Genomic DNA, 20,330 nt, shown 5'->3' with positions numbered 1-20,330 from the left:
AAGGTTGGTTGGCTAGCTTGTTGTTTGGTCAGTTGGTTGGTTGGTTGGTTAATTGGTTGGTTGGTTGGTTGGTTGGTTGGTTGGTTGGTTGGTTGGTTGGTTGGTTGGTTGGTTGGTTGGTTGGTTGGTCGGTTGGTTGCTTGGTTGCTTGGTTGCTTGGTTGGTTGGTTGGTTTCTTGCTTGGTTTCTTGCTTGGTTTCTCGCTTGGTTAGGTGGTAGGACCTATCTTGCATTGGGTGATTACGCGGTTCTTGCGTGTTCCTTTGACGTGTTAAAGTCAATACTTGGGTCAAAGACTCGGGGTTGAAGGTGAAATAGTTCATCACAATGGCTGTAACTACAAACATTGATTCCCCGCCTTTTGATAACAATGACAGTTCAAGGACCTGTGGTTGTAAACACGAATGATGCCTGAAAAAGTTACGTCAACCCTCGTTTATTCCTGTTAATTGGCGATAAATTGACAAAATTAACTGTGCTGGTGTAAAGAAACAGACGATTGGAAAAAAACGTTGACAAAACAGATAAACATCACAAAGAGTACGATGACTATAATACTACTAATAGGCCCAGCAAATGGAAACGTAGAAGACAGTGGACATATCGATGGTACTCCCAACCTGCGTTTTCAGCATGTTCCGCTTAGTCTAGTGTAAGTATATATTGAATATAACGTTATATACAAAAAGGACTTAAAGAGCGTGAATCTATGCCGCAGAGGAAAATAAAAAGGGCAACATATTAGCATACAGACACATATCCTGGCTCAGCACATACAATGTTGAACTGACAAACTGCACGACAAGTCAATTAGATTTGTTGGACTGGTCTGGCAATGCTTGCTGTCCATCGTGTTACCTGACAATTTGGAGTAATTTCTCACATTTTCCGATCAATGGATAATAACAGAAATCTTTCTGATTCCTTTATTGTACCTGACAAACCAGTTTTATATAGAGTGGTCCGATGTCTGTTAACGGCTTAACACTGCTGAATGTTTGAAATGTATAGCCCTGTTTTCACCCTATCTTTCTATAGTACTAATTGATTACAAACCCGACTACTGTTACTACCATTCTGTACACTAGTGAATACGTAGTGAGATCACAGATCTCAATCCAGTTACCTAGCAAAGGTTCACCCTGACCCTGACCGGCATTTCAACCTATGCCTAACGAGCACGAGCAATAGAACGATACCAAGGAACGCCATCAATGACAGAGGAAGCAGTATACCTGCCGCCATGATACCGTCACACTCCGGCGTTTGGTACGAGATTCTGCAAGCCCCGAAAGCACAGGAGTCGGGAGGGCACTCTCCGAAGTACCACTGCGGAGGATCACGACTGTACACCATGGTGTCCCATTCTACCCTGGTGGAATCGTAGTGGTCTTCATTCAGAAGAAACGTGACCAAGATTTCCAGATTTTCGAAGTGCCCTTTTGGAAGGTTCATCAGATTTGGTAGCCATGAGGTCATGTGATACGAGTCCACCCCCAACTCGCGCAGTTCCGTCATCCAGGTAAACACTCTGTAGTCGAGGGTCTGGAATGGATTCCACTGGAGATGAAGAAGAGTAAGGGCCGGTTGGTTGGAGAACAGGTTGACGGGAAGTCGCGAGAGCTGGTTGTTGTTCAAGTGGACAAACATAAGTTTGTTTTGGTTGGAGAACGTGTTTCCACGCAGGAGGGTGATGGTGGTCTCCTCTATCCAGACCTGCTCCAGTTCTCGAAGACTGTCGAAGATGCCAATCGGCAGATACCGGACCTGGAACTCCCTGATCCACAGCACTCTGAGCCGAGTCAGGTTACGGAACAGGCCATGTGGAACCTTAGTGATTCTCGCCGTTAGCTTCAAGCTTACCAACTCATTCAAGCCTTGGAACATGTCCTCCGGGAGGTTCTGCCGCAGCGGGGAGAACTCGGCGTTGATGGACTGCGTGTCTGGCGGGAACTGCACACTCTCGCTGGGCCTGAAGCACTCGACCGTCCGCAGCTGCTCGTACAGCGGGAAGACGACCCGCGCGGAGCACATGCACTGTCGGGGACAGTCCGGCGGGCTCCAGTTTGCCCTCGCCAGGTTTACTCCGGCTAGAATCCACATAAGGCTTGCCAACACGACCATGTTCACCGTGCGCCTCATCGTGATGTCCTGTACGTGATGAATATAAACAGCAAAAACTGTTACAGGCCACCACAAACTATCCAGTTACAACTACAAGAACATTGGTGCTACCTTTTTTAACACTCCACTAATGTATCGCAGAAAAATTGGCTTAATAGCATGAAGTGGTATGATTGATTATGTGAAATGGTTGACTAAGTATATGAGCGGTTACGTGCCTGATTAGGAAGGGGATTGCAACTTAATTTGTTCCACGTCAGGTGCGTCACAAACCTGGTTGATTTTCAACTCGCTGTCAAACAGCGGGTACATATTGTTATCTAATGTCATCATGAATCAGGACAAAAAAAAGGACTATCAAATCTTGGCGCCCTTTATCCGAGATGACCCTCTTTCGTCCCTGTCTCCAACGCGTCGAATTGTTAAAAAGGCAAATGTCAGAATTCTTTACTTAATTGATGAATGAATGAGTGAATGATTAACTCCCAGTTTAAACGACAGTATGACATGTCCTGGTGACGCAGTGTTTGTTCCTATTTGTACAGGTGCTAAATATAACATTTCCCCGTCAAACCGTCAAAACGGGAGTGGGGTGTACTGCTGATTTTTGTTCTTAAGGGCAAGGACGGTTTTGCAGATTCTAGAATTCGGCTGAGAGCAGCACATAATCGACAAAAGTCCATTAAACGCGGACAGAGAATCTGCGGCTCAGGTAGAAGTTAAGTAGAAGTAAAGTGTACAGTGGGCAACACTTTTTAAAACTACAAAGCCCATCTCTTCTGTTGGGGAGTAAGATCAAAGAAGGATATTTCCATAAAGGAAAGATATCGATTAAACGTACTGTGTGGACAAAAAAAAGGCAGTTAGGACCCTCGGGACTACTTCGTAACAAAAGTGGGACACTTGCGTAATGGAGGAAAAGGCATTTCATATATATACGTCACGTACAGTAACTGTTAACATATGCACAATAGAAAGTTAAAAAACGTGAAAGAAACAACTTTGATTATTCCCACCATTATTTCAAGTGTGAGGATAAATTGACAGTTTAAACCGTGCCCAAGTTTTAGTGATAGGAAGGGGGCTTCATTTCCATGCGTTACATAAGGGGCACCGGGACCGAGAAGAACCTACCCACGTGAACAGTATGCAATTAAAAATGCACCGGGTGTGAGCCGATTGTATAGGGATATACCTATTGAAGGTGTCTTTTGACACGAGCCGTTCATTCTACCCCCAAACAAGATGTCAATTCCACCTGCCCTAACGTTACGTTGAATTATACATTTTGCGCGTATTGTGTATCTCTAAATGTAGTCAATGTGCAATTTCGCACTAATTTTAAAGATACGTTCAATAGATTACTACGAAGCAGTTACTCAGTATCATACAGAGATCAAGAACAGAATGAAGAAATAGAAGAACAGCAAAGCATTGCAAATAAACTGGTTTTGGTGCCTACTCTTATCGTCTACGACGAGCCCAGGTCAGCTAGGTCTTGCTCTCCACAAACAATGCTCTCCATCATATATCGTTCACGACCTGTATCGTTGGTTTGGGGATGTAAATGTCAGAGCAACCTTTTGCCTTAGTAAGGAAAAAATGTGACCTTGTCCCCAGTAACCGTACAATATGGACATACAAAACAGTTCCGTGATACGAGTTCTTACGACTTACCTGACTGCAGTAGTCCGTGTGAGGAAAGCCGTCTTTAGATTTATGTAACGTCGTTAAAAATCCAGCAATTCTACATGGTAGGCCCAAGAGAAAGATTGTTTTCGTCCGCTGGACGTCCGTTTGTCCGCAAGACTACCTTTGCCCACGGCTTTATATAACAGCCACGTATTGCAACAAAACCCCGCCCAGTGTGTGGTCGCGGAGGTTCTTGAGCAAACGTTGGAGAAATTTTAAACCAAATGCCACTTGAGCCAATGCCAATCAGCAGGGCATTCTGCTCAAAGGCGTGGCAAACATGGAAATGTTGGAGGCAAATCCAATGATATCGCCTTATGTCGAGGATAACAATATCAATATTATTGACATTATCAACGCACCTGAGCAAGCCAATCAAAAACAAGCCATCAAGGCCATTCTCAATTAAAGAATTCTGCGTTACTATGTATATGACGTACTCTACTCATGTGTATAGTACGGTCATTGGATTTGGTGAGTCGTCGGAATTTCAGTCCAAGTAGTTTTTTTTTTCTAACAGACCTTCTGACCTTTCTTGTTTTACAGGGCTGTGGAAAAGTACGGTAGGCATTTCTACCCTCATCCGGCATCCACCTCCAACAAAGTTTGTCAGTGCTTATTTCTTTTTCTGCAGGATGACTAAAATATCATGAATGAAGCTGTATCATTTTTATATTTTGGTCTTCATATTGGGCAGAATGTGAAAGATCTGGGTCCAGATCCCAAAATATACAACATGACTTTTCACCAATGAGTAATAGGCTTCATGTAACAACTTCTTTACAAATTACAACTCAGACGCCTATAGACCATACTGCAGAGACAGTTAACTACGTGGCGTATGATGTATACCATTTGTCAGGTAATGAATCAGAATTTGAGTTTATCAAAAAAAGCAAAAGTGTTTCGAAACAAATCATTTACATGTAAGTTTAAGTGTTTTCTGTATTTGTTCCTGACACTTCGAGGCCACTCTAACAAGCAATGACATGACATTTAGATGTGCTGTTCATAAGGCAATATCGTAAACTAAGTAAGATGCGCTATATCTTTACCTTAGTGGACTGCTGACGCCGTACGTGTGGAGAGATGTGCAGCAGGTCTCGCCACGTGGTGTCGTCAGACTGATACAGCTCTCCAAATGTCCTTGTCAGTCTGTCACCTAATGTGTTCCACTCAGCATGTTCTCTAAAGAACCCATCATCCCTCTCAACAGGGCACAGAGGGCATATGCCCATGTCAACCCACCTAAAGTAAATTTGAATGTACCGCTGAGGGCAAATAGCTAAACACTGCATATATTGAAACTATGTTTACCTATTTGATCTGAGGGTGATCATTAGCCATCCACAGGTTGCTAGTGACGATGAAAGGCTGGGCCTTTATACAGTGTACAAAACAGTCTCGTTTACATATAGAATACCAATCAATGTGGCTGCTAAAACGTTCCATGTTCTCCAGAGTGAAAGGCATTGTTTCTAACGGTGCGGTAACATTCGACTTAGGTCGTCGTACGATTTTGATACCATACAATTTCATCCAGTCTAAGTGACAGTGACAGAACTAGCCATTGCGAAGTTGATTCTGTCACAGACTAGACAGTTTTTTTCCGTAGCAATAAAACTGTATTTTGCAGGATACCGCGGCACGACTATCTCAAGAATGCACAAAGTTTGCGATCGTGTGACGACCACACGACGCATGTGACAGTTGAATATTTGTTCCGTCATGGGAAAACTTGCGGTCACATCAGCCCTTTACGTAAGCCTCTTTGTGCGTCTTCGTCACTGATTGGCACCTGCAGCCTCAATCTGTCTTTCTATTTCAGGACTTGTCAACAGCCCGGACCTTATCTGTGAGTGTAAATATGGGACGTTTTTCTTCACGTAATACATTGACCTGTATCTATTCACCAACTGTCAGTCCTTTGGGACAAGCTCTTAATGCTTATTTGACCTATCCTTGACCTAAACACTCACTAACACAATTTTATTACTCCGCTGTTGCCCTTTTTGTTCGCCTGACATTAAACCTGAAACGCTCTTATTCACCCGTCAGTCATCAGTGTTAACGGCTTTGCCCGCACAAAGTCCCTCCGTGCGCCCGAAAGGACGGTTTTAAACTGTTTCGCCAAGAGACCTTTTTAATGCTGTGTGTTTCCTGAGGATGGCACACCGAGCGGATTCGCATTCACGACGTGTTGGACTTTTACAAGAAGAGAATTCAGTCACTTTCAACAACCACGCAGAGAAGGATATAGATGTATAGAGATATAGAAGGAATGTATTATGATATGCTAAAATGTATTTGTCAGTCAATAGCTAGTTTTGTTCCTTTTTTACCAGAATGAGTTCGACGTTACTGAGATGATGGTAGGGATAGTAGTCTTGTTAGCACGTACTACTAACACACAAGCCAATGCACGGCCGACGCCTCACATGGCATGGGCCGACTAGTGTGGATACACGGTGCACTTTATCATAGATTTGCGTGGATGTGACAAAACCTGACCAGTTACGGCAACACATCAAGTTAGGTTTGAGTTGTTTGTGTTGTCGGAATAGCACAGCTGTGGGACAGATACTGTCCTATTGGTTAATCATTAAATATATCACTTTCAATACATGGAATTATTGGTAGCGTAACTAATAGCGTTCAGTTGTTCACTTGAATAGGCGTTCGACGAAAATATTTCTACATGGCATGTTTTACCACGCTAGTTGTTTAGAACTGTGCGATGTGTCGGCTAAACGTTAAGTCTACTGGATAATACAAATGAAGAAAAAACTATTTTAGATTATCGCCAGTACATAGTTCTACAACAGTTTTACCCTTCCGCCTTAGGAACACACATGTCCTACTCTCCGCCTGCTGTTACCAAACCTTAGCCTGGATACAAGCCTTGTTAGCCTTAGTGAAGCTAAAAGGCTGGCAACCAGGCTATATCTTATCCTTCCCCAAAATGTTCTACATGAATACTATAGTATTCGGTAGCTGCCGTGGTATTATTCTCCAGCTGTCACAACTTGAGCAAGAAAACTTCCTCTAGTCTGAAGATCGAGGCTGCTGTCCTGGACCGTCAGGTTGCTCCCAGGTTACTCTAGACTGGAAAGTAGAGAAACAGAGCTTGATACATGATTATTTTGCAATTGCTATTTCTTTCACAACGTCTTGTAAGTATTGTCTTCTTTCCGAAAATAGGGCGTGTGTGTTGGAGTAGGGTAGGAGGGAAATATTAACCCTCTGAACTGTTGGTGGGGAGGATAATGCTCTGAAGACTCATCTTTTATTGTCGCTGTCACGCTACTCACATCTCTGTGAACCTACCCGGCCCAAACTCTCGCGGCGAGGGCACAGAAAGTCTTCCGTCGGCACGTCCATCATCGGGCGGCCCTCCAGACGAACAGGGCTGGCGCATGCTGGCTGGGGGCCGGGAGCCACGTTGTCCACGTGATCCTCTAGCCAGTTGCGCAGCGGCAGTAAGTCGCAGTCACATCGCCAGGGGTTGCCAGCCAGTCCAAGGCGACTGATCGATAAAGAGCCATTCATGATTTTCACACTTCCCATAATGCCAAGTAAAGATCACGGTTATGATCATACGACCACCCCCTCCTCCTTCCTCGATGTAATATTTCCAACAAGTTCTATTGACAAACTGGTCAATTCTATTGTTTTGAATTCTTTAGTAAAGAGCGCATGCCATGATTGCATTTTTGTTGGAATTAGAGAAAATGATGTACTTTCTATATTGTTCTACCTTCTACCGAAGACTCTCCTACTGCACGGTCGCACTACGTATATCCTCTTCTTACGTCATATCTGCGATCTTTACTAGGCCAACTATCGTGAATGCATGCACAGCGACCAACGCGGTTAAATAGCATTTACGATAGATGTCAATCTGAGCTAGATAACGTCACGGCAGTGTTTCTCGCTGACCTCATGTGCTGCGTGGATGAGAAGACTTCCGGGTCAACCTCCTCCAGCCTGTTGTCCCGGATGTCCAGCGCCGCCATTCCCTTCAGACTCGGCAGGTCCCTGGCACTGATTTCGGTTATCTTGTTTCCTGACAGGGACACCTACACGAGAAAGCATGAAATTCATTTGAAAATCGTTAGTTTTCAGTTGACATTTCAGTTGACATTGTTATATCAAATTTGGGCGTTTTCTGGCCACTCCTCCTCTACAGTGAAACAAGATTGTGTTGATGCTGTGCAGATAAAACTGTACAAAGTCTCAAGGATAAAATGTAGGTTCAATTTAAGGTAAACGGTCATTGACTATCTATCTAAAACTAATGCTAATTGTGTACATTTGCTCACCTCAGACAGTGATGTCAGCTTGCGAAGCGCCCTCGGGACGTCCCTCAGCCTGTTGTTTGACAACGAGACCAGAGATAGATGAACCAGACGTTCGAACGCAAGGTTCCGCACCCGTGAGATGCGATTACCGGTGAGATTGAGCTCTCTTAGCTGCTTTAGCCTGGTCAGTGCATGTCCAGCGATGAAGGTAATGTTGTTCCTGGACAGGTCAAGGACGCGGAGATTGTGTAGGAGGGACAGTTGGGCGGTCGGGACGTGGTACAGGCACGTGTTACTGAGGTTTAAAACCCATAACTTCGGCAGACCATTGAAGGCAGCCAACTTGATCGATGCAAGGCAGTTACCTGACAAATCGAGCATGCGGAGCTTGCTATGGCCGGGAAGAGGCAGCTCCACAAGGGACTCGATGTTGTTGTTTCCTATGCGAAGCTCCCGGAGGTTAGGGAGAGATTTCAGCGGCGAGACAGGGACAGTTTTCAGCTTATTATAGGACAAAAGGAGTGATACGAGGTTGGGAACGTCATTGAAGGCACCTGGATCAATTCGTTCCAACACATTGTTGGACAGATCCAAAACTTTCAGAAGGGGTACCGTCTTCAGGGAACGTGATGTGATAGATCGAACTTTGTTGTGGTCCATTTGGAGGTATTGGAGCCGAGTCAGTTCTTTCATTTCCTCTGAAGGTATGTCAATAAGAGAGTTGTTGGACAAGACCAGGACAGTGGTGTTGAGGGGGAGTGAGAGCGGGACAGCCGTCAGTCCACGCCCGACACTGGTGGCCACCAGGCCGTCACACGTGAAACTCTCCGGACATGGGAAGAACTCGTCCTCCTTCACCATCTGTTGGAACGTCGCAGCGATCTCAGCCTGTTTGTCATGTTCGCATACAAAGTCGTCTGCAGTAAGGAGAGAGACCTTCCAGCCAACAAAGGCTGATGGACCAGAGCATCTCATATTTCCCACGTCAAGACCGTAATCCCAGCTTAAGTTGTCCAATGACTCCATAAACTTCCTCATGTTGCAATCACACTCTAGTGGATTTTCAGCGACAGACACGTTCTTCACCTCTTTCAGACCATGAAATGCATTAGGACTAATGGACTTAATGATATTTGTATCCAGAAATATTTCTCTGACACTTGTCAGTGTAGTAAAAGCTTCCCCTGGCACACTGGTGATCTTGTTGCCCTCAGACTCAAGTGACGCAGGTGTGGCAACGATTCAAATGCTTGGAATGGGAACCGTTGAGAGATTGTTATTATCCAGGTTAAGACTAAGCAGCCGCACTATGCCATGGAAAGCAAGAGGATCGATCGTCTCGATGAGGTTGTGACTCATATTCAGGGACCTTCAGATTTAGTCATGGGTACAAACGCCATGTCCGGCAGATGCGTGATGCTGTTGTTGGACAGTTTTAACGTCTCTAAATGTATTGCTGTGACCATGATTCTTACAACGCCTAAAATGTCCCTCACACAAGAGCCACTGATATCTAAATGTCGCACACTTTGGAGGTCATCGAACGCTCGGTCGTCTATGACTGTGCTGCATCCAAGTCGGAGCTCCAAGCTCTGAAGTCGGAACAGACCGTAGAAAGCTCTGGGTGGAACAGTGGATAGTCGTTGTCCGTAAATAACTAACTTTCGCAAACGAATAAGCGGTTCAAGGGGTCCCGAGAGTGTCTCGGGACTGGCTATGTCCAGCGTGAGACCGCGTAGCTGCCGAAGGGATACGAAGGCATCAAATGGAAGTGTAAAGATATTGTTGTTCTCAATGTGGAGCCACCACAATGACTGGAGGGACTCCAGCGCTTCTATTGGGAATCGCGTCAACCTGTTGTTGCTCAGTATAAGTGTTCGTAGATTTTCTAAAGAGGAAAATTCGGACTCATGTGCAACGTAAATAAGGTTTCCAGAAAGGTCGAGTGTTCTGGTGTTCCATGGAATCCGGTCGGGGACAGAGGTCAGACCTGTGTCGCGACAGTCGACCTCACTAGGTTGAGGACAATGGCAGCTTTCTGGGCATTCGAACCACTTTGCCTCCCTGTAGGATAAGATGACGTCTTCTTCTGGTAATTCGGTTTGCCCCTGTGGGCACGTGTCAGGAGCTGTCTGGATTCAGTCCGTCACAGACAGGCCTTGTAGAAAACTGGGTCCGTGGCAAATAACGGCACTTCTACTCCGCGGGACTGTGAAGATATCGAGACACCGTCAGAATGAATATCTATTCCTCCCAATGTTTGGTAGAAGACTGCGAATTGCCTACGTATGTACTGGAAACAACGAGGGCACTGGAATGGGAAGGTCGTTAAGCATATTTTGGTATAAAGTGTGTCTGTCAAACGACATAATCTAGGCTTTGGTCCTTTTCCCACGGCAGCAATAAACACCCTCTCTGCCATTTATTCAAAGTGTTGATGCCTTCTCTATTGTACATCGTGTGCAACGTGTTTAGAGTAGCATACTGTAGTCGACATCGTTCTAGCCAGGTAGCCCAAAAGAAAATGCAAACACACCATCTTGTATACGGTGATGCTGACGCAACAGCGTTCAATATACAGTATCTATCTTTCAAACTGTAGACAAATCGCCAAAGTTCCTTACCCATGGCGGGGAACACATCGCTTTCTTCCATCCATTCTCGCAGCTCCTTCAACCGACAGTCACACACCCAGGGGTTGCCCTCGAGGTAAACCCGCCTGGAATATGATTTGTAACTGTCGGTCATTAAGAACTTAGAGGATATTCATCTTGCGCATGAATGCATGATCAAATGTGTTAGTATGTTCAACGGCATTGGACATATATTAAATGGTTTGCACTATTTGACATAATCTAAGGCCCCGTTCATGTTTACAAAATCAATTCGAAGAAGAGTTCCGAAACCTCATATCTCCATGAAATATGGGCTTGACATGTTAATTTATTCTTTAATTATGCAAATGACCTCTACATAAACATAATGAATGCACCGTGATGTTAATTTTTGAGTTCCAAGTATGAAATTTCCATCATTTACCACTAATGCATCATAGAATTTTGAGATTAATTATGCAAATTAGGTCCGTATTTGCATAATTGGTATCTGGTGATATTCCTCCTACCATAGATTATAAACATTACATGTATCAAAGTCCCATGATGTAAAACACTGGAATTACACAATTTCCTTATTAAGTAGAAAAGTAACATTTGCAAAGCAAATGCATATTAGGTTTACCTTCGGATATGGTCTGCTTTGTTAATTCTTGTAAATGCCTACTATGAGATTGCAACATTATGTAACCCAACACCATTGGTGACAGACGTCAACAAAAGAGGCCATTGGCCAGGTCAGAGGTTAGTGTTTGGAACAGAAGAAGAAGAAATAAAGGAAGAACAATATGTTTTCCCTCGGTAAACATAATTCATTCGGTAAACATAATTATGCAAATGAAGTCATCAGTTGCATAATTTGCATCCAATAATGTAGACCTCTGTCTAAGCTACCCACATACATACACATTTTAAGGTGGCGTCGGGTGGCGTAGTGATAGATCATTCGACTGTCAACCGGGAGACCTGAGTTCAATCCCGAGTCGTACCCGGGACATGTCTGGACATGCGCCCCGACGTTGTGCCCTTGGGAAAGGCACTTGACGCGACTTTCCTCACTCCACCCAGGTGTGAATGGGTACCTAACTTCGGTTGGGGAAAGCCGTATTGAGGTCACCTTGTGGCGCCGAATGGCAGCCGCACGAAAATGTGGAACAAATATGTAATGTATCATTATGTGTATTATTATGTGTATTATTACCATTTGTATCATTGTAAACCCTGCATCAATTCAGCACTATAAGGCTGCAATTGCACGGGTGATGTTTGGCCAATAAACCATTTATTATTATTATTATTATACCAAAAATCATAAAAATACATTGTTCCTTTGTGAATTTATCTGTTCTGAAAGATTTCACCAGAAACCCTCCTGCAGTTCCAGAACAAGCTGCTAGGGGGACCAAACCCACACCACTTATTACTGGCAGGAAAAGCTATCCAAGACTCAAAAATCAAGACCATAGCATGTCCAGGACAAAAGATATAAAAAACGGAAGTTGGTCAGCCACCAGGAGGCCCAAAATTGACCATTGCCTACCCAACACCTACCCACATACCAAATATCATTACAATACATCCAAAGGTTTAAAAGTTATGCTGGCTACAAATATGCGGAAACACAAACACACAGACAGACAGACACACAGACAGACAGACAGACAGACAGACACACACACACACACACACACACACACACACACTAACACACACACACAGACTGTTACAGGCACGCCAAAAACAATACCTTCATTTTTCATGCAGGTGATTAATCCGGATTGATTTTTGAAAGTGAACACGAACGGGGCCTAACCCACTGTCCTAACCTGAGATTGTCGATGTTCGTCAGAACTTCAGTGTCCAGAGTCTCGATCTTGTTGTGGCTGAGCGCAAGATTCAGAGGGCGGGAAAAGCCGGAGAAGTCCCGTGGGTCCAGGACGGTGAGCTTGTTCCCGCTCAGAACGAGGGTTGACAGGGATGGGAGGGCGGTCAGGGCTTCCCTTGGAACAGCTCGGAGGTGGTTGTTACTCAGGAATAGGGTCTCCAGGTCCGGCAGGTTGTGGAATGCCTCTGTGTCCACTGAGAGGATGTTGTTACTGTCTGCAAGAGTTGGACAGTGTTAGTGTGAGGAAGGGCTGTGGCTGCAAAAGCATTTAGAAGGTGTAAGGGCTTAAGCGCTAGGATAAAGACCAATGGTTAGGGACTAATATCTACAATGAGCACATAGCATACCGTTTGAATGTGCGATGCGGCCGGAAATCATCCTTACCAAGATTGATCTCCTGCAGTTTGTCAGCGTCCATGAACGCCCCCTGGCGGAGGGTGGAGACCCGGTTACCGGACAGGTCCACCCGTCTGAGATGATGCAGGGCTGACAGGGCGAAGGTCGGGATGTTCCTCAAGCACATCCTGCCCATGCGCAGGTCCTGCAGGCGAGGCGTGTGCAGAAAGGCGTCCTGTTCCATGGTCTCCACACAGTTGTCATCCAAACTCAGCATCTTCCGGAAAAGAAGACAAGAACGTCGGGCCCAATTAGAAAGAATGTGACAACAGTGGTTTAAAACACAAACTCTTGGCTAAAACCCCTAAGGGACGGAAAACTGACTGGATCGTTGGAAACAACTTACAAAGTGTCAAAATCCGTCATCAGAATGAAGTTTTCCATATTCTTCAAAGTTAGCATCACTGTATATAGAAAGTTTATTGCAAATACTTGCCCGAGGGCTAATTGCAGTTACAAATATATAGTATGCTTATGGCTGAGGGTAGGCCATTATAATTGACAAAGCCTAAACAACCAACCAGAGGCGTGCGTAAAGACCAATGCAGGTTTAAGGAGAGAAAGCTTAGCAGAGTTGCAGTAGCGACCGAGAATATTGATTGCGTTCTGTAGACCACGTTGACTTGATGACAAGATGACAACGTCATCGGCATAGAATAAACTTGACACTTTGGATGGGTGAAGTTTAGGAGCATCTAGGTCTCCTGTATTGAGCTCGTTTACTAGATCGCTAAAACCGTCGTTATACACGAGAAGCCGAGGGTGGTGAACGTAGTTTGAACGGCAGAGTATGAGAATAACCTTACCTGGAGCCAGCTCATCTCGGCGAAGTCCCCCTAAGAAGAGCCCGGATGTTGTTGAAACTCAGGTCTAAGGTGCGCAGTTTCCAAAGTGGAGACAGAGCCTTCACCGGAACTGACGACATGTTATTTCCGGACAGGTACAGGTGCAACAAGTCCGGACATCCCATGAACGCTTGCTCCTATATGTCGCTGATCTGATTTTCGGACAGGTCGAGAGACTGCAAACTTCTCAGATCCTTTATGGCCACGTTGGATAATTTTATGAGCCGGTTGTCATGAAGATTTAGGTCCTGAACGAACCTCATCTGCGACAGAGCGTAATTGACCAAGTCGGTTATCATGTTGTTTGACAAATCGAGTTGGATTGTGTCAATTGGTAGATTCTGTGGTGAAGTAGGCAGTTCCAGACCTGTGCAGTCGACCTTTCCCGCGTCACATTTGCAGAGCTCCGGACAAATGACGTCCTCGTATACAGGGAGCATCATGTAAGCTGTCAACAAGGAACCCTGGTCGTTACACAGTAGAGCCTCCTCTGGCACCCATTCCAGCTTCCTCTGGTAGAGAAATGGTGGTGACACACAGGTCACGTCGTCCATCGATATCACCACACTGGTGGTCTTGACCCAGTGGAAGAATCCCCGCAGGCGACAGTCGCACTCCAGCTCCAAACCTTTAATATCCAGACTGTCCAGGCGGGGCAGCTGGGAGAACGTGTCAGGTGCCAGTCTGGTGAGAGGGTTCAGTGATAAGTGCAGGTGCTTCAGTTTCCGCAAGGGGTACAAGTCCCAGGGGTGCACATTTCGGATCGCGTTCTTGTCCAGCAGAAGTGTCTCTATGTTGGACGTACCTTCTAATGTGACGGGGACCTCTGTGAGATTGTTTTCCTGTAGGTTTAGGAACTCCAAATGGGATAGTCCATGAAAGGCACGAGGGTGGATTGACACAATCCCGCCATCCTTTAGTATGAGCTTGCGCAGATTTGGGGTCTCAGCGAAAGAGTCGTCTGGGACGGTGATGATTTGGTTGTGGCTCAAATCCAGGGTTGTCAGAAGTGGCATGTAGAGGAGCTGGCTAAATGGGATTTTCGTCAGACATGTTTCAGATAGGTCGAGATTGAGGATCCCAGGTACGCCTTGAAATGCTTCTCGTTCAACGGCTTTGATACAATTATTTGACAGTAAAAGTTTCTTCAAACCAGGAGCGCCTGAGAATGCCTCGTTCCCGATGTGATTGATGTTATTATCACGGAGAGAAAGTCCTCGTAAGTTTGGTACATAGGAAATGGCCTCGGATGGAATCTGTGACAGTCTGTTGGAGACCAGGGTCAACTCTTGAAGGTTCATTAACCAGGCAAATGCAGGTCCTGGGATCGCCTCCAGAGCGTTTCCGTCCAAGTGTAAGCGGACAAGTGCCGTCAAGTCACCCAGGCTGTTGCCGTTGAAGGAGGTGAGTTTGTTCTGACGCAGGTCCAGGGTTACAAGTGAACGGAGGCCGTACAACTCAGCTCTTTTTACAGTTCGTATCAGGTTGTTACTGACGTCCAGAATTCTGGTGTCTTTTGGAATCTTCGGGATAAACTTCAGGCCTAGGGAACTGCAGTCCACCTTTAACTCGACAGGATCGCACCTGCACGGTGTCGCAACGCAAGGGCTCCACTGGGCCCTGCCCGTCATGACGGCGGCGCTCCAGACGACAAGAAAGACACACAGGAGTCGTGTCGGGGATACTCCCGATGACGTCATGGTGGTGGCAGTTCAGGTTAGTCTTGAAGAAAAGCAAAAGCGAGTGAAAATGAGGATGATAATAGAAGAACAGGGAGAGGTCGTTGAAAAAAGGATAGCGTAAAGGAAAGAGAAATGTCATGTAAATAAAACAGTCGAAATCTAAAAAAATATGATAAAAGATGATAAAATATGAGAAAAGTTCAGGTAATGAATAAATACATGCAGAACCAAACGCCTCATGTTCAATCTGTGATTTGCCCTGTTGCATCATCTCTAGACAGTCACGTATGAGTTACTGGCATGTGTGCTGCTCAAATTAAGAAAACATTATATAATTCAGATGTCCTTGGGAACTCAGAAATGGCAGATAAATAATTTAGAGGAAGAAGGAAAGGACATTCGTAGACCCTTTGCACACGCCTGAGAGTCTCCAAGGTATTGATCTGTGCGTTGTAGAGATCCGAAGTCCGAATGCGCCCAAATGTGTGTCAGGATAAAGAAAAAACAACTTTGCAGGGCGAAAGGAGAACTGTGTCCCGTCAGCCAAGAACCATTACTTACTTGACACCGTTACATAACGACCAACAGGTGGTTGCCAATTTTCTGCTAAGATGAGATACGGTTTAATGGTTTAATACCTCCTTCAGAAGGTCCCGGTTCCACGCGTGTGTGGATACATTCTCGCGCTGCCGTCACAAGTTTCCACGGCGACTTTAGCAACGTAGAAAGGGGTCTTGTCCACTGAGTTCATCGAATAAGACTTCAAACAAATGTTCGCTTGCCAAATGAGCAGCTTGGCAGGCAGGAATAGACATCCGTGGTTCGCTGTACTTCGTCAGACGTAATTTGTCAACGTGGCTCTGAGGGGGGACGTTAAATCTGTCTAAGTTTTTTGTCTCGCGCTTTGCTGCTCGTTCTCGGTGTCTCTTTTTTGAAGTCGATATCTATCGTGACGGCCGTCGATCAGTCTTTAAAAAGAAAAGCAAACTAATTTCCTAATCGGGAAACAGGGTGTGGAAATGTAGAGGAGCCATTTGGGGAGTGAAACTGTCTTTGCAAAAAAGAAGAAATAAAAAACGACGGTATCAAAACGATGCGCTAGTTACATGTGTTGAAGATGGTTTCTTTCGTCAGGACATCCTATCTTTTGTACTTGCAGCTGAACGTCCAATTTAGATACGTTTTGTCTTCGTCTTAAGCCTGGTTGAACTTTATAAACGCTTTTGTCAACTGAGATTATGAAAATGCAGAATCAGCCGGGAGTTTGCTGACTTGCAGTATTGAAATATTTAGCCGCGACAGGATGTGTCTGTAAAAGAGTTACATTTTGCCAAGTCGTCGGCCCTGTTCTGGCAAGGTTGGTACGTCACAAATCACAGTTGTCTCGCAGGTGTGCTGTCTGAGCCAACGTCTGACCAATCAGGCATGTACAAGTCATTTGTTGAGCATGCGGAGATGAAAAGTCAATGACTCGACACAAAATTGACTTGATGAAGAACAAATGTTACAAATTTACAAGTCTGCATACCGACACGTAATGTGGGCCATCGAGGTGGTAGGCGCTCCCTCCAGCTACAGCTTGTTTCGATCAAGATCATTTCTAGAACTTTCCCGTGCTATTGGCACATTATATACTGTACAGTGTCACCACTTTTTCAGGGAAAAAGGAAGTGTAAATACTTGAAATGGTCGGAAAGGTACATATTTCTGTCAACTTTTCTATACGCTTACAGGAGACAATACTATTTCATCAAGCATGGGAAATCCAAAGTCTACGCCACATGACACTGGCGGCCCACACAGAAGCATGTATCAACAGAGCTCCTTTGTTTCCGTGGGAGTCAGGTAACCCAAACATCGCACACAACTCGTGGGTCTATGGTAACACAGTTTTAGCCGTACTATTGTATCATACTACGATCTACGCACTGGTCATATAAATGCGGAAAACATTTTGAATAGGTCTTCAGCATTTTCTGTAATCCATGCCTTTTCCAGGAATTCATGTCATAAACCTATTGTACAAAGCATGTAAATATAAACAAAAGGAATATAGAAAAAAAAACTTGTTTCTCTGACCGTGTCTGCTGACTACTCCGGCACACACAGCCGATGACTGATGTCCGTGGAGTCTGTCCCAGAACAGACAGATGTTCTCGCGACGACTGCGTCTTGCGTCTAGCGGCACCCGCATCAGTCGCAGGCACGGACACTGCGGCGTGAGCGAGCGAGCTGGCGCACTCTTATAGCCAACATCAAAGCCAAATTAATAATTAACATAAAGGACTGTTTCACATCATCAATGAGTCCACAAAATAGAAGTTGTAAGATTGAGCCGCATATAAATGAAAATGGTGATAGCACAGGACACCTGCCAAAGTAAGGGGAAAAGATCATAAGATCTTAGAAGTGTTCTTAGACATAGATACTAGTATTCATCTCATCATGTCACGCTTAGAACAGCCGAGTAATTCCAATGCAATTTATGTTATCTTAAAGCAAACGCTCAGATATTTGTTAGTGATGTAAGGCATAAATTGGACTTGATCTGAAATGCTTTTCATACAATCGGTAGATTACATGTTTATAACTTCTTCAAGAAGGAGCCAAACGTAAACTAACGGAGGGTGGTATCAAGTACATATTCCTGCCCATTGCTTAAAAGATGGGAAGGGCGGGAAGAAGGGTTATTGACCCACAGGACGTCTGCTAAATATAACCTGTGGGGTATGCCAACTCTGTCTGTGCCGACAGACCCAGGTGAAAGCCCTGCCAGTTCCCTTTGTGCCTGGCCTTGACCGTCTGTCTGGACGTGGAACGTGCAGGCAGACCGAACCAACTTACTCATAAAAAAAGTTACTCAAGCGAGGTTCTCAAAAATAAAACGACGCTGACAGGAACTTGTGATTATCATGCACAGTGTAGTCACTAGACAAACGTTGTTTTTATGTTCATATTAATGTCTCTGATTAAAAACAACAGATAAAAATCGTGTTTCTTTTTTGCGTCTAGGAAGCAAGCCAAAAAAATTTGGGAGGAAATGTCCTGTGTCAGTAAGCATACATGCATGTAGGCCTGGTATACGAGTTACGGGCTCACCTGGTCCAATTGTGAGTCCGCCCGTACTAAGGGGTCAGGAAGTGGTGCTTCGGTCGTGTCAGGGCGGGGGTGACTATGAAATGTTGTTCATTACTAGACAACCTCTGGGCGTGGTCCCTTAAATGCTGCCAAGTGTAATCAGATGGGGAACATTTTGACTCGAACCTGCACATTCCAAGTGGGCGTACATTTTGCTATCTCAGACATTTTTCTGGCCATCGTCATGCTTGGCGCTACGGGCGCTTGCTAATAGCCAACCCAAAGTATCGCAGTATCCAAATTATTACCGTCATAATTATAATCTTTGAGGCACGCGATCAAGCTTTTAAAAGAACTATTAAAATACTTTTAACGTCAGGAAACGAAGCTGCTCTAGATATCGATCACAAGCAATGTCAGAAAGATTTATTCTGTTTCACTGTACATACATTGTTCTGTATCATTAAATATTTCTTGATAGAAAATACTGGCTATTGAATCTGAAACATGTAACGTTACGTGTTATAATTTCTCCTTACGACTTGTTCCCAGAGTGTTTATATTGTACAAAGCTGATGAACTGTCTTTTTCCAATGGTGTTACCAGTGGAGCTCTCTCTGAGAGTTGTTCATGCTTCAAAAAACTCCATATTTTACATGGAATCTGGACAATCTGGAATGGTCGATACTAAATCCGACAAGACTTTAAGACTGACGATTGGAAAATAATATTGTACACGGTAGCCTGAGTGGCGCTCGTCTGGTTATGGTTGCTGATATTGATAATATGATCCATCATCGGATTCAGATAGGCATAAGTACGATCCATAGCAGATTCATGACATTTTCAGATCTCGAACATGATAAAGCTAAGCACTTGTGAGCTCATCAGAAGCATTGTGCGCCATGATGGTTAGGCTCTCTGTGAGATCGTCAGAAGCCTTGTCTAATCATGACGACGTTAGCCCGCGCCACGGGAGTGAGATCCCGCCACACGGCCGGGTTCAAGAAGTCCATCCGCAGCATGTCCTGTAGTTTGAACATGACCAAGCCGGTCGACTCGTCTGCCTCCGCCTGGCCGCCCGCCTGGTACCGCGCCTGGACCTCCTCTGCTGTCAGACTGCACCTGGGAAGTAAAATACAAAAGGCGGGAGGTTTAATAGACAACGAAGTAAAGAGACAATATTGCATGCCTTGCAACGATCTCATTAGAATTTTTATTGACGCACTTAAAATTCTCCTAACAGCTGTGCCTTAAGTTGAAGAATGGAATCTGTTTCATAGCGTATACCTGACAATGAACTCCACACTGGGCCGCCCGCCTGACTTGTGGTTTCCGTTCACCCCCAGCAGGCGGGGTTCACTGAGGAAGGACTCGGGAATGTTTATCTGGAATGGAACGGCAAATGTTAAGGCTATGTGGCTTATACATATTATTCCCGGCTTATATTGTGGTGTTGTGTAACGTTTGGACGTAGCGTCAGTAACCTTGAGGATATTAGTGGGTGAGGCGACAGGTTATCTGTGTTACTTTGTTTTGGCTCGTCCTTCGAAATGTTCCGTGACCCGAAAGCACTCTATAGTAATGAAGGGAAAGCATTCTTTACAAACAGGATTTTCTCACAGCTTTGCACAGTCTCACAATTACAAAGGACTGCGCATTAAGGTGGCTGTAATTATGGTCATTTATTAAAATTGTTAGTAACTCAGCCC

The 20,330-nt window shown here is 44.9% G+C and overlaps 1 protein-coding gene and 1 pseudogene across 2 annotated transcripts in view; both read right to left on the bottom strand.

The window, feature by feature from the left end:
- Positions 1 to 164: 164 nt before the first annotated feature.
- LOC109463170 lies at positions 165 to 14,874 on the bottom strand (annotated as a pseudogene).
- Positions 14,875 to 19,018: 4,144 nt separating this feature from the next.
- LOC109463197 (nucleoside diphosphate-linked moiety X motif 22-like) overlaps positions 19,019 to 20,330 on the bottom strand; it is a 6,754-nt gene continuing 5,442 nt past the window's right edge. Inside the window, exons 4-5 of one of the 2 annotated variants that reach the window (XM_019759910.1) lie at positions 19,909 to 20,006; positions 19,019 to 19,743 (exon numbers count right to left, since the gene is read on the bottom strand). In XM_019759910.1, the coding sequence (XP_019615469.1) occupies positions 19,551 to 19,743; positions 19,909 to 20,006 (291 nt within the window). In that variant the 3' untranslated portion in view covers positions 19,019 to 19,550. The remainder of the gene's footprint in view (positions 19,744 to 19,908; positions 20,007 to 20,330) is intronic. The other variant, XM_019759911.1, reaches the window with a different exon arrangement.

This window comes from Branchiostoma belcheri, unplaced genomic scaffold (assembly GCF_001625305.1).
Source record: "Branchiostoma belcheri isolate BF01 breed outbred unplaced genomic scaffold, Haploidv18h27 scaffold123, whole genome shotgun sequence".
Taxonomy (NCBI): domain Eukaryota; kingdom Metazoa; phylum Chordata; class Leptocardii; order Amphioxiformes; family Branchiostomatidae; genus Branchiostoma; species Branchiostoma belcheri.
This window is presented reverse-complemented; position numbering and strand designations above follow the sequence as displayed.